Source organism: Sinocyclocheilus anshuiensis, unplaced genomic scaffold, assembly GCF_001515605.1.
Source record: "Sinocyclocheilus anshuiensis isolate Anshui unplaced genomic scaffold, SAMN03320099.WGS_v1.1 scaffold319, whole genome shotgun sequence".
In the NCBI taxonomy this organism is placed as follows: domain Eukaryota; kingdom Metazoa; phylum Chordata; class Actinopteri; order Cypriniformes; family Cyprinidae; genus Sinocyclocheilus; species Sinocyclocheilus anshuiensis.
The window spans coordinates 2,195,034-2,211,116 of NW_015552566.1; the positions used below are offsets into that span (position 1 = coordinate 2,195,034).

The 16,083-nt window shown below is 37.8% G+C and overlaps 1 protein-coding gene and 1 pseudogene across 1 annotated transcript in view; one reads left to right on the forward strand and one right to left on the reverse strand.

Moving 5' to 3' along the window:
- Window positions 1-3,168, forward strand: part of LOC107664905 (amyloid protein-binding protein 2-like) — a 15,745-nt gene extending 12,577 nt beyond the window's left edge. The window contains exon 22 of the mRNA XM_016455590.1: window positions 1,078-3,168. Within this exon, the coding sequence (XP_016311076.1) occupies window positions 1,078-1,340 (263 nt within the window). The 3' untranslated portion in view covers window positions 1,341-3,168. The remainder of the gene's footprint in view (window positions 1-1,077) is intronic.
- A 2,670-nt stretch (window positions 3,169-5,838) lies between these two features.
- On the reverse strand, window positions 5,839-8,213 carry LOC107664915 (uncharacterized; annotated as a pseudogene).
- Between the last annotated feature and the right edge of the window lie 7,870 nt (window positions 8,214-16,083).

Here is a 16,083-nt window from a genome sequence, read left to right on the forward strand (position 1 = left end):
CCGGGCGCGCCGTTCTCGACCCCGCCGCCTCCCGCTCACGCTAAGCCGGGGCCTCAGCTCATACTAGCCCGGCCTCAGCTCACTCTATCCCGGCCTCAGCGCACGCTAAGCCGGGGCTTCCCCTCACGCTAGGCCGCTGTGTTTTTTGTTGTGAAAGCGAAACTACTTTGTTTGGTCTTCCAAAAGAGGACACGACTACTGTTTTTTTTACTTTAAACTGCATAAACACATTTCATTACACCAAATACACAAAATAATGTTCTTTTTAGCAGCATCATATGACCCCTTTAATTGTAATGCTCATTTCCACTGTTTTAACATGACATTTATCTTTGCTGTCATCTAATGCTTAAATAGTTTTTTTAAAAGATTAACAGTTTTTTTTTTTTTACATTTCTAATTAATGATTTCAATTCGTTTTTATATTTTAATTTAAATAATGTTTATAGTTAAAAACAAATCTGGAAAAAATGAATAACCATTTATGTTGTAATGCCTAAATTCATTTTTAAAATTTAAAAGGATTCATTTTAGTTTAGTGTTTTATTGTTAGTCTGTTTAGATAAAATAATAGTGAATTGTAATATCTGCCATTTATCATGAAAATTATTTTGAATCTGTATTGGCCACAATTTCAAAATCTTGCATTCCTAATTGTGGGTAATTTATAGTACTGTTAAAAATTATTTTATGCTCACAAAGGCTGCATTTATTTGTTCAAAGATACAGTAAAAACAGTAATATTGAGATAACTTATTACAATTTCAAAATATTGTTTTCTATGTTTATATGTTTTAAAATGTAATTTTTTTTGTGTGATGGCAAAGCCATCATAGCATCATTACTCCAGTCTTCAGTGTCTCATGATCCTTCAGAAATCATTCTAATATGCTGATTTGATCTGCTCAAGAAACATTTCTAATTATTGTCAGTGTTGTGCTGCTTAATATTTTTGTGTAAACTGCAATATATTTTTACTGACCCAAAACTTTTGAGCAGTAATGCTTGTGCTTTATCTTCAAATGTAGAATCATGTTCTTAACCTAAACATAACCACATGTCTGTTGTTTCCTTCAGGCAAGAAACTATTCGGGGAGGGTTACAGTGGACTGGAATATGACTACAGAGGCCTGATAAAACTGTACAACTCAGTTGGAAACTACGAGAAGGTCTTTGAGTACCACAATATTCTGTCCAACTGGAACCGTTTAAGGGACAGGCAGTTTGCGGTAGCCGATGCGCTGGAGGACGTCAACACGAGCCCCCAGGCCACAGAGCAGGTGGTGCAATCTTTCCTGCTTTCCCAGAGCCACGGAGCCGGCCGTCCCTGCTTGGGCTAACGGCCGGGAAGCCCACCTGAAACCTAGATGTGCACACCCACCCCCATTTCACACCCTCACATCCAGTTATTCACAAGTAGTCCAGACGGGCGGGGAGTGTGATTTATTATCCTGAGCTTCTCAAGGACCGTCAATTCACTTGTACCAGCAACTCCCCAAGCCCATTTCCTTAAAATGGGAGAAAAACCCTGACATCTTTGTGACCCTGCTAACACTCATGATGGATAAGCAACCATTCATCGAATTCATTCACTCTCCTTTGAAGAACCCGACCATTTCTCTGAGTTCAAGAGGAGTTGAATAAAAAAAACAGTGCAGTCCGACAAAGACGGAAAACTTCCACACCCTCTATTCTTTTTTTTATTTGATTTTGTATTTGAAGGAGAGTCGCTCCACACTACAGGAATACTTTGTTTATCACCACATTGTCTATTTGTGGAGGAAATTGCTCAGCGCAGCTCCCACAGAACGAGATTCGAAATCGTTCATATAACCGAGTGAAGGAACATCCGTAGGCGTCCGTGTCCCCATTAACACGAGGATTAGAGCTTGACTTCATGTAATGCAAAGCTTTGCATTTGAGGATTACCTGTGTGCTCTCTGGAAAATGAGACCAGCCATGTTACATTATGGACCATTATGTTTATTTTTGCTTCTTTTTTTTATTAATAATTCATGTCACGTGTGGAATTTACGGACCAGTGAGTTTATGTTTGCTCTAGATACCTTGTTTTAAGTTCTCTTCTGGTTTTGTATTCCCTTAGTACTGACATAGCTTATTTTAAACTGCCAATAATTTATATGCAAGGTATGCTACAACTTGTAGGTGTAACGTTGCAAATGGATGAGCCAAAATGACTTCTGTTCATAATAATAATACATACGTGTGCGACCACAGCTAATTGCCATAATATGAACTAAACCAAGTGGGAGGACAAGTTCACAAAGCTGGCTTTCTGTCATAGCGGAGCCTTATTCACGCACACGCACAATATAAGCTGAGGCGGTGATAGTTACGAGACCAGGTTTCCCAGGTCGTTGTTGTTTTACTTTCAGAGCTCGGCCCTGGGCGGCGTAGATTAACACCCCTGGCCCACTGCCAGCTGACTAGACACACAGAGAAAAGGGCTGAGTGCAGCACCTGTCATTGTGAAGAGGCTCCCCTGCTGGGGAACCTGCGGTATAGTGCACAGGGGGTGTGAATCCACGCACGATTGTGTAGTAACAGTGCAATATTTGCTGAACGCACCTGTACCACTCCAAAACCAATCAGTCTGACTCATTTCACTGCCACTCCTCTCTCGATCCATATTTAAAAGCCACACAGACTCTCAACAAAGTTGACAGGAAGAACATTTCAAGTTTGAATGAGGGCCGTTCAGATTAAATTGGCATCCTTTTGTCACACCTTAATAAAGAACTCATTGCTGAAACAAAGCCTTGCCAGTCATGTAGAATGTGCTTTTAGTGTCTCGCCACATTTTAGCTCCTAGCCAGCAGCACCAGGACCCCAGATCGAGCTGAAGTCCCAGCCTTAGTCTTAAAGGACTCTCAGCTGGCTGGGATCTGCTTTGTCAGCTTTTTTTTTTTTTTGAGTAGCTTGCTTCGAACGAAACCTCCACCTTTAGCCCCGTAAACAGAGCAAGAGATGGCTTAGGACAGGTGAGGGACTATATTTCGCACATTTTGACTCCTTAAAAATCCGTTTATTGTTATGTTTGAGGTTTTATTGTGAAGAATGAGGTGGTCTTAAAAAGGAAAGTCCACCTAAAATGAAAATTCTGTCGTGATTTGCTCACCCTCATGTCATTCCAAACCTGTATGCATTTCTTTCTTCTGTGGGACATAAAAGAAGATATTTTGAATAATGTTAACTAAACCGTTTTGATTTCCATTGACTTCCACTGTATGGACAAAAATACAATGGAAGTAAATGGGAACTGGAAAAATCTTCTTCAAAGTATCTTCTTTTATGTTTCACAGAGGAACGAAAGTCATACAGGTTTGGAAAAACATGAGCTTGAGTAAATGATAGAATATTCATTTTTGGGTGGACTATTCCTTTAATACCATACTTTTTGGCAGCAAGGTAAGGACAGGAATTTGCTTTGGTTAGAGAGATGGAATATTGTAACAAATAAACTGTGATCTTGCAAACTTTGTAAGTGCATTTCCATTGACTATGTGCTATAAATGGACTGAATTAGTGGAGTTCTCATATCAGATGATGAGTTTAGTAATATGAACATCAAATGTGAAAATTAATGCACATGGGAAACAAGTAAGCTTAGTGGATGGATGCTGAATGAATTTATAACATAGCTCTGATTGCTTCCTTCTGAATGTCGATTCAAGGACTTATTTGTCAACCTCAAGTGGTATTTCTTGGTTAGAAAGATGGTTGATCACTGTTGTTCGAATCCAAACTGCTTCTCCATCGGAATAGGCCACAGTTCCCCAAAAATCAAAGGTGCTTCTGGGTCAAACGTTCTATTTTTGCATGTTTGAGTAAATGTATATAGATGTAGATGCATAGCTACAAGTGGTTATTGTCCCAGTGAGCTCCATAGTGACAGCATTTTTTTTTTCCACACTGAGCAGTTAATAAATGTCCAGGAAATTAGAGAAAAAAATAATGAACTTGGCGACTCTGAAGTGTTAAACTGATCACATAAATTAATAAATAGCATCCTCTGACAATAAAAGCAATCCTGTCACTTCCAACTTTTCTTCAAAACCTGCCCTCAGAGAGTTGGAGAATGTAATTAAGGGTTGATAACTGATACAGTGGGGCCTTTTATATGCTAATTGTCTTTATGAAGTCCTCAAGACATGCTGCCACGTGTAGATTGTGATTTAGCCAAAGTGCTCTGATGGCGATCCTTGAAGTAACAACCGATGAGTGGACATGATCTCTTAGGACTTTCTTTTGTCTATATTCATTGGAGTCACTCTAGAAGAGTTTCTGATCAAATCCAATGACGAAGTGGAAAATTGTGTTATTTAACATTGATACTGACGGTTACCATGGAAATGTCAGTAACCTGTGCCACAGTGAGCCTCTGCTTGGATACTCTTCAATCATTGGCTTTATGTAACTCACCCTCAGTAGAGTCTGCTGTACATTTGTATCCACTATTGTGAAAATCTGTAACTAACACAAAAAAAAAAAACAATATAGAGCTGTTTAATAGACTACAACAAGCACTATTGCTTCTGAAGTATTAAAGTTGCTTTATTTTTAGCCTTTACATGATTATTCTCCACCTGTTCCTGAAGTCAGTGTGATATGTTGAGTCTGTGAGTTGAATGAATGCGACAGGATCCTACAAAAACCACTCTTTTGGATGGATTGGTGACTGAACAAAAATTAAGAATAAAAGACTGTACTCAGCATGTGTACGTCTGGAAGATATTTACTCACTTTTTCACTATAGTCATAATTAATGACCAGATTTCTTTTTTTAATCCCAAATTACTGCCCTTTAAATATTAATGTAATTCATTATACACTACTGTTCAGTTTTTATTTTAAGAAAGTAGTACTTTTATTCAGCACGGATGCATTAAATTGATCAAAAGTGACAGTAAAGACATTTATAATCTTACAAAAGAATTATATTTCAAATTAATACCTTTTATTTGCACAGCTATTGATTATTTTTACATTTATGCATTTACCAGACGCTTACATTGCATTTCTAGGCTCATTTTATCAGTTCATGTATTTCCTGAGAATCAGACTCATGACGTTACCGTTACTAGTGCCATACATTACTGTTTGAACTGCAGAAACAATAAATACAAAATAAATACATGAAGTGCAAGTTTTGAATCAAGAAAATCTTTAATAAAAAAAAAACAAAAAAAACAACGTAACTGTTTGTGCAAAAAGCCTCCTTTCCTAAAAACTGCATTTAAGGACTCTAGCTCACACACAGTCACACACACGATGTGCAAAACTCCGCATTTGAACAGTCAATAGCAAATACTTAAACTAATAACAAAACAGTAGCTGATTCAGAAGCGCCAGATTGTCATAGCAAAGTCAGAATTACCTCCTCTCCTAGGTTCACAAAACGGTCGTCCATAAAATGCATTGCTGTTCTGTTGTAAGTAATCTTAAAGATTCCTAAATGCATCTACTTTCGGAAGGCCAAATAAAGTGCTTTTGCTTTCGCCTAGAAACACACAGCGTCTCCCTGACATGGCTGCTTCAACACTAACTGCGGTTACTGAAACCACACCTTCTTTCTTTGCGTGCACATTTGGGCGGCATTATGCAAATATTTCCACATAGTGAGGTAGACATGTGGGGGCGTGTTAGAACTAGCCGTTTTAGGGGGGTGTGGCAGAGTCTTAACTTTGATAAAGAATATCTCTTTGGCTTTGAGACTTTAGTCTTTGCAACTTCAGGGATCTTATCTATGCACAATCAGCTTGTAACACTCCAAAGAGAAAGGAAAACTTGAAATCACATCATATGACCCCTTTAAGGAAAGGAAGCTTTTTTTTTTTAGGGTTTAAGAAAATATAAATAGATCCCTGCAACATTACTCCCTGGTAAACTGGTTTTTCTTTTCCATAAATTACATTCAACAAGCTCAGTAACAGAGATAGTGGTTTTTTTCTCAGCTGTTTATTAGACCAGAAGCCTTATAAAATATGAATTTCAATCTGAAACCCTTACTACATCCTAAATGAGCCTTTAGAGATCCCTAGTTCTTCTTTTCGTCCTCTTCATCCAATAAGAATCTCAAATGGGTTACGATGCACCACATCTGCAAAATGACATTAACAGTATTTACACATAAATGCCTTGGTGACAGTAAAAGCACACTAATAATGCTGAGTAAACATGCTCCTCACCTCAACTGCAAAGCCCAGTAAGCGTCCCGCTGTCAGCACCAGAATTCCCAGAATCTGTAGCCAGTTTGGGGCAAAGAGAGTCTGCGACAACACCTCATACTGGTAGCCATACAGCCACACGGGTAAAATATGGAGCCCTGCTATTGTCAGAATGCCCAAGGGAGTCTTGAAGCCTGCAACAAGAACAACAGCATTCATCAGGGCTTTTCACAATTAAAATGGGTCATTCTAAACCCAAGGTAAATGGGGGTTATAAATTACAACTGTGAAACATTCCTCTACCTTGGGTTAAAAGTGGGGTTAGAATGATGGATTTAAGTGCAATGTGAAAAGACGTACATTGTCTTTTAGGTTTAGGCATTCAAACATTTTACAGTTTAAAAAGAAAAAAAATAACTTGTTGCCATACCTTTTGCCTGCACCCAAACCGGGCTCTCAGTGAACGAGTTCTTCCATTGGGCACCTCTGGCATTGTGGTTGCACACAAATACACACCACTCCACTGAAGACACCAGCAAACCCCACTTCACAAGCACAGAGAGCAAAGTCATTCAAACTAATACAAATATTGTTGGGACAAGCATACGTACATACCTCTGCTGTCTGAACATACATCATGAAGCATGTTCCAGAGCATGCCACGTCCTACATTGTCAATGACCACATCCAGCCACGCTCCAAACCTCCGAAGTTTTGTCAGCTCAGTAGTGCACAAGAAGCTCCTGGTTTTCCTCCAGAGTAAGAACTATGATGCATGTTACTGTCACGTTATTTACTGTGAGGAGCAAGAAACACAGAGACTAGGGATAATCTCAAACAACAGTCTAAAACCCTAAACATCCAAGGTGAAACACAGGCAGGCAGGAGACACACGTAGCACTACTAGACATTTAACACCAGAACAGGGGAACATAGGGCAAACAACACTTTAAATACAGGACTAAAGGAGGGTAATGGACAAGACACACCTGAACCAATTGACTAATCAACAAGAGGGAGAAACTGGGTCATGGGAGCACATGGGGACAGAAAACACAGCAAAACAGGAACACCAGTCTGACAGTTAGATTCTGCACTTACATATTTTTAGCAGAATATATTATGTAAATAATAAGTAAGGAAGTAAAGTTGTATTTATGTAGCATAGAAGAGAGTAAAAATAGAACTAAAATTATATAAAAATACATAAAAAAATAAACAAAACTAAAAGAATAACAATTATTAATTTTACTTATATAATTTATTACTGTGTCATATTTCATTATAAATATTATGTAATTTATTCTAAATCATTTTAAGACATTTTGTGGCCCTCTTGGACGTTTAGTGAGGCCCCCTAGTGTTTCTGGCCCTTGTTAAGCAGCCTTTGTCCTTGCTGATATTATAGTATATTATTATAGCATAATAATAGTATAATAATATCCAATTTAAAATTAAAGGTTCCGAAAGGGGTTTTTCAAAGCGATGCCATAGAAGATCTGTTTTGGATTCCTCAAAGAACCTTTTAATGAACAGTTTTAATTTTAATTTTATTTATTTATTTATTATTGTGAAGAACCTTTGACTAATAATAGAATCTTTTGTGCAATGGAAAGGTTCCATGGATGTTAAAGGTTTCTCATGGAACTATATGCAATTATAGAACCATTATTTTTAAGAGTGCATGTATTTATACTTTCCCTAGCTTTCATGTAATTACCTACCATCCAATATAATTGATAACACTTATACAAGGGCACAAAACTCCCTGGGTCACTATACAGAATCCAGGCAATGAGAACTAGAAGAATCCGGATATAACCTATAAAAACAAACATTTTACATTACAAATAGCATCATTAATTAGAGTGCATTAAATATAGGCGTAAATGTAGTTGGAGTGATCTAATATTTTTGATTCTTTAAAACGAATTCTGCTGCTGCAACAAATACACAGATGACACGTAATAATTACTCTGACTCACCAATTACATTGGGTACATAGAAAAAGACATTAAATCCCATATCACACAACACGTATCTTATTTAAATGACTTCATATGCGCAGTAGTACCTAATTAAAATGTCATTATGATCATAAACATTTAATCTTCTTTATGTGTGACATTTATGATAGGGCAGATAAACAGGACTCTCTTCCGGCTTTATGACAAGTTTTATAAGAGTCATTCGTGTTGCACAGACACTAGATGCCATAAGAGGGCGCTAAAAGACAAGAGTCTGAAAGATTGTATTAATTGGTGAAGCTTAATTAAGATTAATGAAATGTTGGCGCCAAATGCGTATGTGTACAGAAGGGTAAATTTGCATTAATTACTTGTCAGAACTGATTTTGTATAGATCATACATTCCTGAAAAATTAGAGACCAAACCAGTGTTATTGGTTGTTGCTGATACCAAAGACTTATACCTATACGTTTTCGTTAATTGAAATAAAGATGAACTAAAAGCTGAAGTAAGAAACATAAGAACTAATAAAAATGACAAAAGTACATCACAAAATTACGAAACCTTGTACTAGAATTATAATCAAAACGGAAAATATCAAATATAGGCCTACTCAACATAAATGGTACGATAGCGCAGTAAAAAAAATGAATAGTAAATAATACTACAATAACGCTCAACGTTACGAAAAAGGCATTTCTTAGATCATTACTTGCTAAAAGTTTCTAGGTAACATATTTAAGCAATTTTTAAAACGTAAAAATAAACTATATGACTCAAAATGTTTTAGAACACTCAATAGCACATTTGAATTATATTTCGGTGGGTGATCAAATTAATAGAAATAGCTGAGGGCTCCCCAGAGCAAAAAAATGTGCTGCCTCCACATAGTGCACCATGCCAAAAAAGACATTAAATTGACCACCAGGAAAAAGCTATTGGTCTATGAAAGTCATCATTTAATTATTAACCATTTTATTCCCATATACACAATGTCCTTGCAAAGAAAAGAATGGTGTTGTTTCCCTGATGCAACACGGTGCAAATTGGTTAAACTGGCTCCTCACAACCACGCCAATATCTAAAAATCTAATATCAAGCACGGAAATTAAAGTCGACGGCACAACAGCCACCTCTGGGCGCAAGGCGTCGGTACTGCGTTTCTTGCGCAAATCAGACGCTAATACGCCCCCTTTGCTCTGATTGGACAAAACTCACGTGATCGAGTATGGAGGCGTCGGCGTTTAGACGCGTCACTCGTTGATAACGCAAAACTCTACCGCTTGACTTGATAGGAACACCACACCGAAAAAAACAAAACAACGGAGAACAAGGCAACAGGCACCGGTCACACTCTGCGCATTTCTGCCATTGCCATGAAATGAGGGCACCATGGGCGCAAAGGAGTCACGGATAGGCTTCCTTTCGTATGACGAGGCCGTTAAAAGAGGTAAGAGGTTTGAGCTTCAGCGACTAACGGCGGTCAGTCAGTTACGCGGCAGTGCTAAGCTAGCGTTAGCAGCGTTAGCCAGCTAGTTAAGCCTACATATTAACTCTTTCTGTGAGCTAACAAGCCTCAACCTGTCATTTCACAGAGCTGTTATGTGAAGTAGCGAGGGAAAAGGGGCTTGGGGTACGAAGGTGGGGCTGTTTTGACTTGTCTTTGTGTTATTGGTGTAACGTTAATGTTGCTGTCAGTGACTGCGTCCCAAAACCTAGTGAACAGTCTACTTAGATTTTTCTGCATCATATTCGCGTTCATAAGAAGCCCAAAATCGCCCGAGAGTGCACGTCACACTTGGTTTTGGCACACAGCCAGTGTCTTAACTAGCAGCCGACTGTAAGTGTAACTAATCTGGGCGGTGCAGGAGCGTCCATACTAACAAACAGCTTTCACTAATCTGTCAACATTTCTCAACACCCCATTGGTATTTATCATGTAACCTATCGCACTTTATCAGCTCACTCTTCCTAAAAAGAGAGTGGAAGTGCTTGTCCTGACACACTGAGATCAGATTTTTGCACTTGCTACTGACCAGTGTATTCCCCACTCCTTTACCTTTGGTTATTATTAGGATGTTTGGTGTTATTTAAGGGTAATTTTCAATTTCAGAGGGAAGTGGATGTTCTTCAATAATGATTAAGTATCATTTAAATGACATAAAATCATTTAAGTCTTGAGATAAGTGATGTTTTTAATAAAGGCCTGCTGACAAATGAATGACAGCTCAATGAGAGTGTCCATAACCAAGGATGTAAACAAATATTTAAAGGGATAGTTTACCCAAAAATGTCTTCATTTACTCTTATTACCTTATTTTATTTTATTCCAAACCTGACTTACTTTCTTCTGTGAAACATAAAAGAAGATATTTCGAGAAATGTCAATATTGTGGAAGTCAGTGGGAATCAAAATTGTCAACGTTCTTCAGAATATCTTCTTTTATGTTACACAGAAGAAAGTCATACAGGTTTTGCATACATTAGGGTCAGTAAATGATGTCAGAATTTCCATTTTTGGAGGGAATTGTGCATTTAATACTGGCGGGAAGCAAGGATACATTTGAGAGTTTGTTATTGAATCTAATCATTAAAGGGAACCCTTAACTGTCTTTGGTGGCTACCACCATCACATTTCATTTTAGACAATATTTGAATTTGTTGACACATTAAGGTCCAGCCATGTTTACTGTTTATTGGCACATTTTCATCGGCGATATTTAGTCAACAGGCACAAATTGTAAATACAGATTTGCCACATTGACCATCAGAAAGCGACTTGGTTTGAAAGTTACTTCTGTGTGAGCTGTGTTTAGTACATGACTATATTATTAACAATAAACCCAATATTAGCCCATGAACAACCCACATTTAGATTGCAATATAGTGTGTAAATTCATCACTGACATGGCATAAACATTGCATTGGATTTGTTTTCTCAATACCAAGGCGGTATGTCTGGTTTCTGTTTAAGATTGTGTAAGTGAGGGTGTATTTTGAGCATCACATTCTTAGGCTGCATATGCATTGCTTATGTCAGTATACTCTAGAATTTTTCTGGCAGTCACAATCACATATAGGCGGAACTGCTCCAGTGACCTGACCACAAGTTTGGTTTCAGGTTTCTGTGTATTTATGATCCAATTTAGATTTCTGAAACTAAAATCTGAATGTCAGTGTAGTCTGATGCTAACAGGCCTTGATGCTGCTGTGTTTATGTGTAGTGATCGGGGTGTTGAGAGCAGATACTGGCACCTGAGATCGAGTGCGTCAGCACTGCTTATCTTTCCACACCTTGATGAATAAGCAGAATTTAGCTGTTGCTTTGCATAGGCGTTATTTGCATCTTTGTTTCTCTTACCAGGAAACCACAGGCTAGGATTTACATTCTGGCCAAAACTTATTACAGCTACTGAGGAATTTCTTTGCTTTATGCCTCTTGTTGACATAATTGCTGATATAGTGTTTCACAAGCTAAATAGGGTGTCTTTTGAGTCACCTGAGAGTGTTGAAGGGTTAAAAGATTGTGTGATTATTATCATACAGCACTGTGTGTGTGTGCCTTGATGTGTGCAAGTATGTGTTGGTGGGGAGAGGGAGTTAGCTGGCCCTGAGCCCGTTAGTAGAGGTAGAATTACTCTAATTGTTCCAGCTGCACATACACTGTGGTGGCACATTTATTGCAGCTTTTTGTGCCATGCTGCCCAACAGCCAATGTTGCTGACATCACTTCATCACAATAACATGGTGTTAAGAAGGAATGGCATTCACGTCAGCATTTTATTGTTTTCTTTATTAATGGCTAGTTCTCGATCATGTAGTAGTTTTCCTTAAATCCATCATTGTTTATTATATATTATAAATGATTTAAATGATATTGAGGGCTCCATTAAATTATATAAAATATATCTACTTAAATGCAATAATGTATAAGCAACATAATGGTATGTCTTAGAAATAGGGATTTGTTAAAAAAAAGATATCGTACTTTCAGCTCCTACTTTCAAGGTGGACCAACTAATGGGTTTTCTGAATGATTTGTCGACTAATCGATCTTAAGGAGTCGCTGTAGAATTATACTGTATGGTTTTGGTGTCATCTGATTCTGACCATTTTTATTGGGTTGTTTACATTAGTTCTTGCATTTTGAAAGAGCTTGACAGAACAAAAAATAAAAATTGTCAGGGTCATGAGATGCTTTAAAAATGTTTATTAGTGCATGTCACTAAAATATCTGGGGGGGGGGGGAATCTAGATAAATTACCTGACCTCAATAATAGTAGGATGATTAGATGACCATCATGACCTGTCCCTACATAGAATTTTTCATTAAATAATGTCTTTAAAAAAACATTGCGTTATGGAAATTTTATAGCCTTAATGTGACAGCTGTAAATTCATAAACACTTTTTCTGGAAAATTATGATGTAGCAACATCTGATTTTTTTATATTCTCAAACCCATTCAGACTGTTACTTCTACAACTATCACAAATCATTCTTTCAGTTTAAAAAAATATATTACTTCGATGTCTACCCAGCAGATGTTTAAAACATCACCTAAACCTGAATATTTAAAAGACATAAAAACACATATACTTGATCAAAAAAACCTCTTGTCTTCATTTGTTAGTACTCCTACTGTGTCATTCTTGAAAAGGTGTGGAAACATCCATAATGTACTCAGGTTCATTTGAATGTAATATGAGGGTTTCAGTCCAATGCTCATCCTCAAAGGTTTTCAGTGGCTTTTCTCCAAGATTGAACATTCAATACTGTTCTGTATTATAAAGGAGCTTCTAGTGTCTCAGCCCTGTTGTCTGTAGCTCCCAGTCGTACGGAGAGCCTAGGCATTCCCCTGTCAGCTTGACTGAGAGAGGCTCCTCTGAGATTCCAGGCCATCGAATCCATCTGAGATAATTAAGTCTCGTCTTCAGGAATTCATGTTTATTTATGCTGCTTACCTATAAGCGTCAGGCATCTCATTTGCACTCAGGCCGTCCTTGGAGTCCTCTGTCTCGAATGTAAGGTTGCCACCACCTACAGACCTACATTGGAGCGGTTTACTGGGAACTCAAAGTAGGTCATGTTTCTGGGTAGTAGCGCACTGAAATTAGTTTTACTGTAGGATACAGTGTATCCTGCAGGCTTCCATCAGTAACTCCGAGCATTATGGATCTAGCTGTCTCTCCTCTGAGGGTAAGCGCTCTGACTGGACGAGGAAAGGGAAAATCAAAGAGGCTGTGAATGCTTTAGCAGTCTGTTGCTGTGCTATTTCAAAGAGTAGAGCTGTCACTGAATTCCCCAGAGCAAGATGATATTTGCATTTCCTCATTTCTTTTTCATCACGTTAACATGAACGCCACTGAATGTGTTCCTCCATGTTAGATTGTTTGTTTTTCTTCTTTTTGGATATTATTTTGGAGGCGAGTTTAAATAAACACTAATTCAGTCAAGTGTATAGTAAAGGTAGACACAGTGTTATTGGAGAATAATTGAGTCAGTGAATCAGAGGATATAGGTTACTTTTGCCTCACTATAAGTACTGCTGCTCATAAAAAGGAAAACTTTAACTAGCCCTTGTGTATTTTAGTCTATCAGTGATCTAATTTTTCCTCCAATCACAGATTTTCCATATTGAGTATTTAATTTTATATGCGTTTATTTTATTTTATTTTATGTTATTTCATTTATTAAAATTGAATTTTAAAATAATGATATAAATTACAGTAATTATTCTGGAAGTTTAGTTAACGATTCCAATGTTTCATCTCCTTCATGCATGTTTTAATTAGCTGCACTGTTGTCTCCCAAGGGAAACTGTCTCATGGTTTGCAGATATTACTTTGGCACCTTTGGAGAGAGTAATTTGAGAATTGCTTAATAGAATCGGCTTAATTGTCTCTTAATAACCTCAAAAACTGGTCAGGAGTTCTTTGTGCACATGCACAGAAAATATCTGCAGCATTAAGCATTGACAATGTCATCGACTTGTCAGTGGAACATCTGGTGCCATGATTGTGTTTATGAATTTGGGATGTCGTTTGCCTCATCTGATGCTTTTCTCCTACAGAACATTATACAGAATAATCACACGCCCTCCAGGACTATTCAAATGCCTGTGGAGAGCCTGCAGAGATATATTAGTGCGCATCTGCTGACCTGTCGACTTTAAAACATCTCAGATGCATCGGCCTATTCCACAGACATGTCTGTGCATTCTGTATCACATGAAGAGATAGACACCTCAATGATCAGCCTCACCTTTTGCCCTCAGCAGAGTGTCTTTCTCTATAGATTGTGGCCTGGGAGAATGAATGTCATTTGGGGATTAAAGGCTTTCTCCTGCTTCGTAAGAAAATCAACCTTCCTATAGTCTTGAGGAATTTTTATGACCCTCAGAGCTCTAAACAGTTTTCTCAGGCAGTGTTTTATGGTTCACCCCGTGTTACGGCCAAGAATATGCAGTGTGTTTCCTGTCGTCATATCTTCGCAGGCAGCACAAAATACCCTTTTCTTCCTGGTATTATGAAGACTGTGACATGACTGTTGAGAATATTCTCTGCTTAGTGGTGGAGTGATATAATGGCAAGACTGATTACTCGGCTGAAATTTGTTTATATTGAGACCAATAACATTACCAAATCTATGAAAAATGCCAAATAGTTTTATCAAATCCAGACTTTTTTTTTTAGCCTTCAATTCATTTTAAATGGTCCTGCTGTGTATGTCACAATGCAGGACATGTCAACTTTCAAATAGTATTGGATGTCAGCTAGGCCTACCTGTATAGGATGTAAACGGTGTTTCTTTCCATTGACTCATTGGAAGAACCAGTTTAAGTTTGGTGCTTTGGAAAAAAAAAGTGGTGAAAATGTGGTGAAGCTTTCTGTGATTTGTTAATATCCTCACTATTTGTCTGTAGTGATTTTAAATAAGTGTCCTCAACATCCTGAGGCAGACAGTTGTATCTCAGAGTAAAAATGCTCTTTTTAACTCCCTTTCAGAGGCCAAGCATTATGTGTATGAATGTGATTCACCATCATATGCATCTCTTCAGATCCTTGAAACAGCTCACGGGCTTCATGTAGCTTTTTAATGAGAGTGTTCTGGCTCAGTCTCACTTTTGTGCTGAAATTGTTCTTTAACAAGATTCCCTCTCAGTCGTAATAATTTTCAGTATCATTGAAGTCACATCACAATGACATGCCCACATACGCTGAGCACTGATCAACCAATCAGAATTAAACTTAGACTGAACCTTGTTGCCACACAAGTGAAAAAACAAGACACAGGTAAACTAAATGAACTCACTGAATCAGTCAGATGCGTTTGTTGAATCAACATCTGACTCAATTAGTGAACCGCAAGTTACAAATACTTTCAGTGTATTTGTAGTTTTGAAATTACGCAAGATTTGTCAAATTTAAAGGCACAATATGTTTTTTTTTTTTTTATTAAAATATCCAAAAACCACTAGAACAGTGTTATATATTTTGCTGACTTGTGTACTTACATTATCCCAAATGTTTTGAAGAAAGTTTAAATCCAGAGAAATAAGCAATTTTAACTAGTGACACGGACCGTTTCCATAGTGTCATTGTGTCGCCTGCCAATGACGTCATAACCCCTCGATTTCCAGTTTTGTAGAAAACATGGAAACACCAAAGACGCTTTAATATGTTGTGCGTTTTAATAGACCGGTGACGACCGCACAGAGTAGCATTATAACAGAACTTTCAAATGTATCTAGTATGATAAAACAGCGCTGCTTTTTTTTCCCCACATACGCGTGACCGGAAGGAGCAGAAGCGGTCGACTGTGGCATAATAAAAGCGTCGCTGCTTTCGAGGCGTGTGTCACGTGTGTCACAAATAAAAGACATTTGGGCTGTTACCAAACAAATGATATCAGTATAAAAATTAATC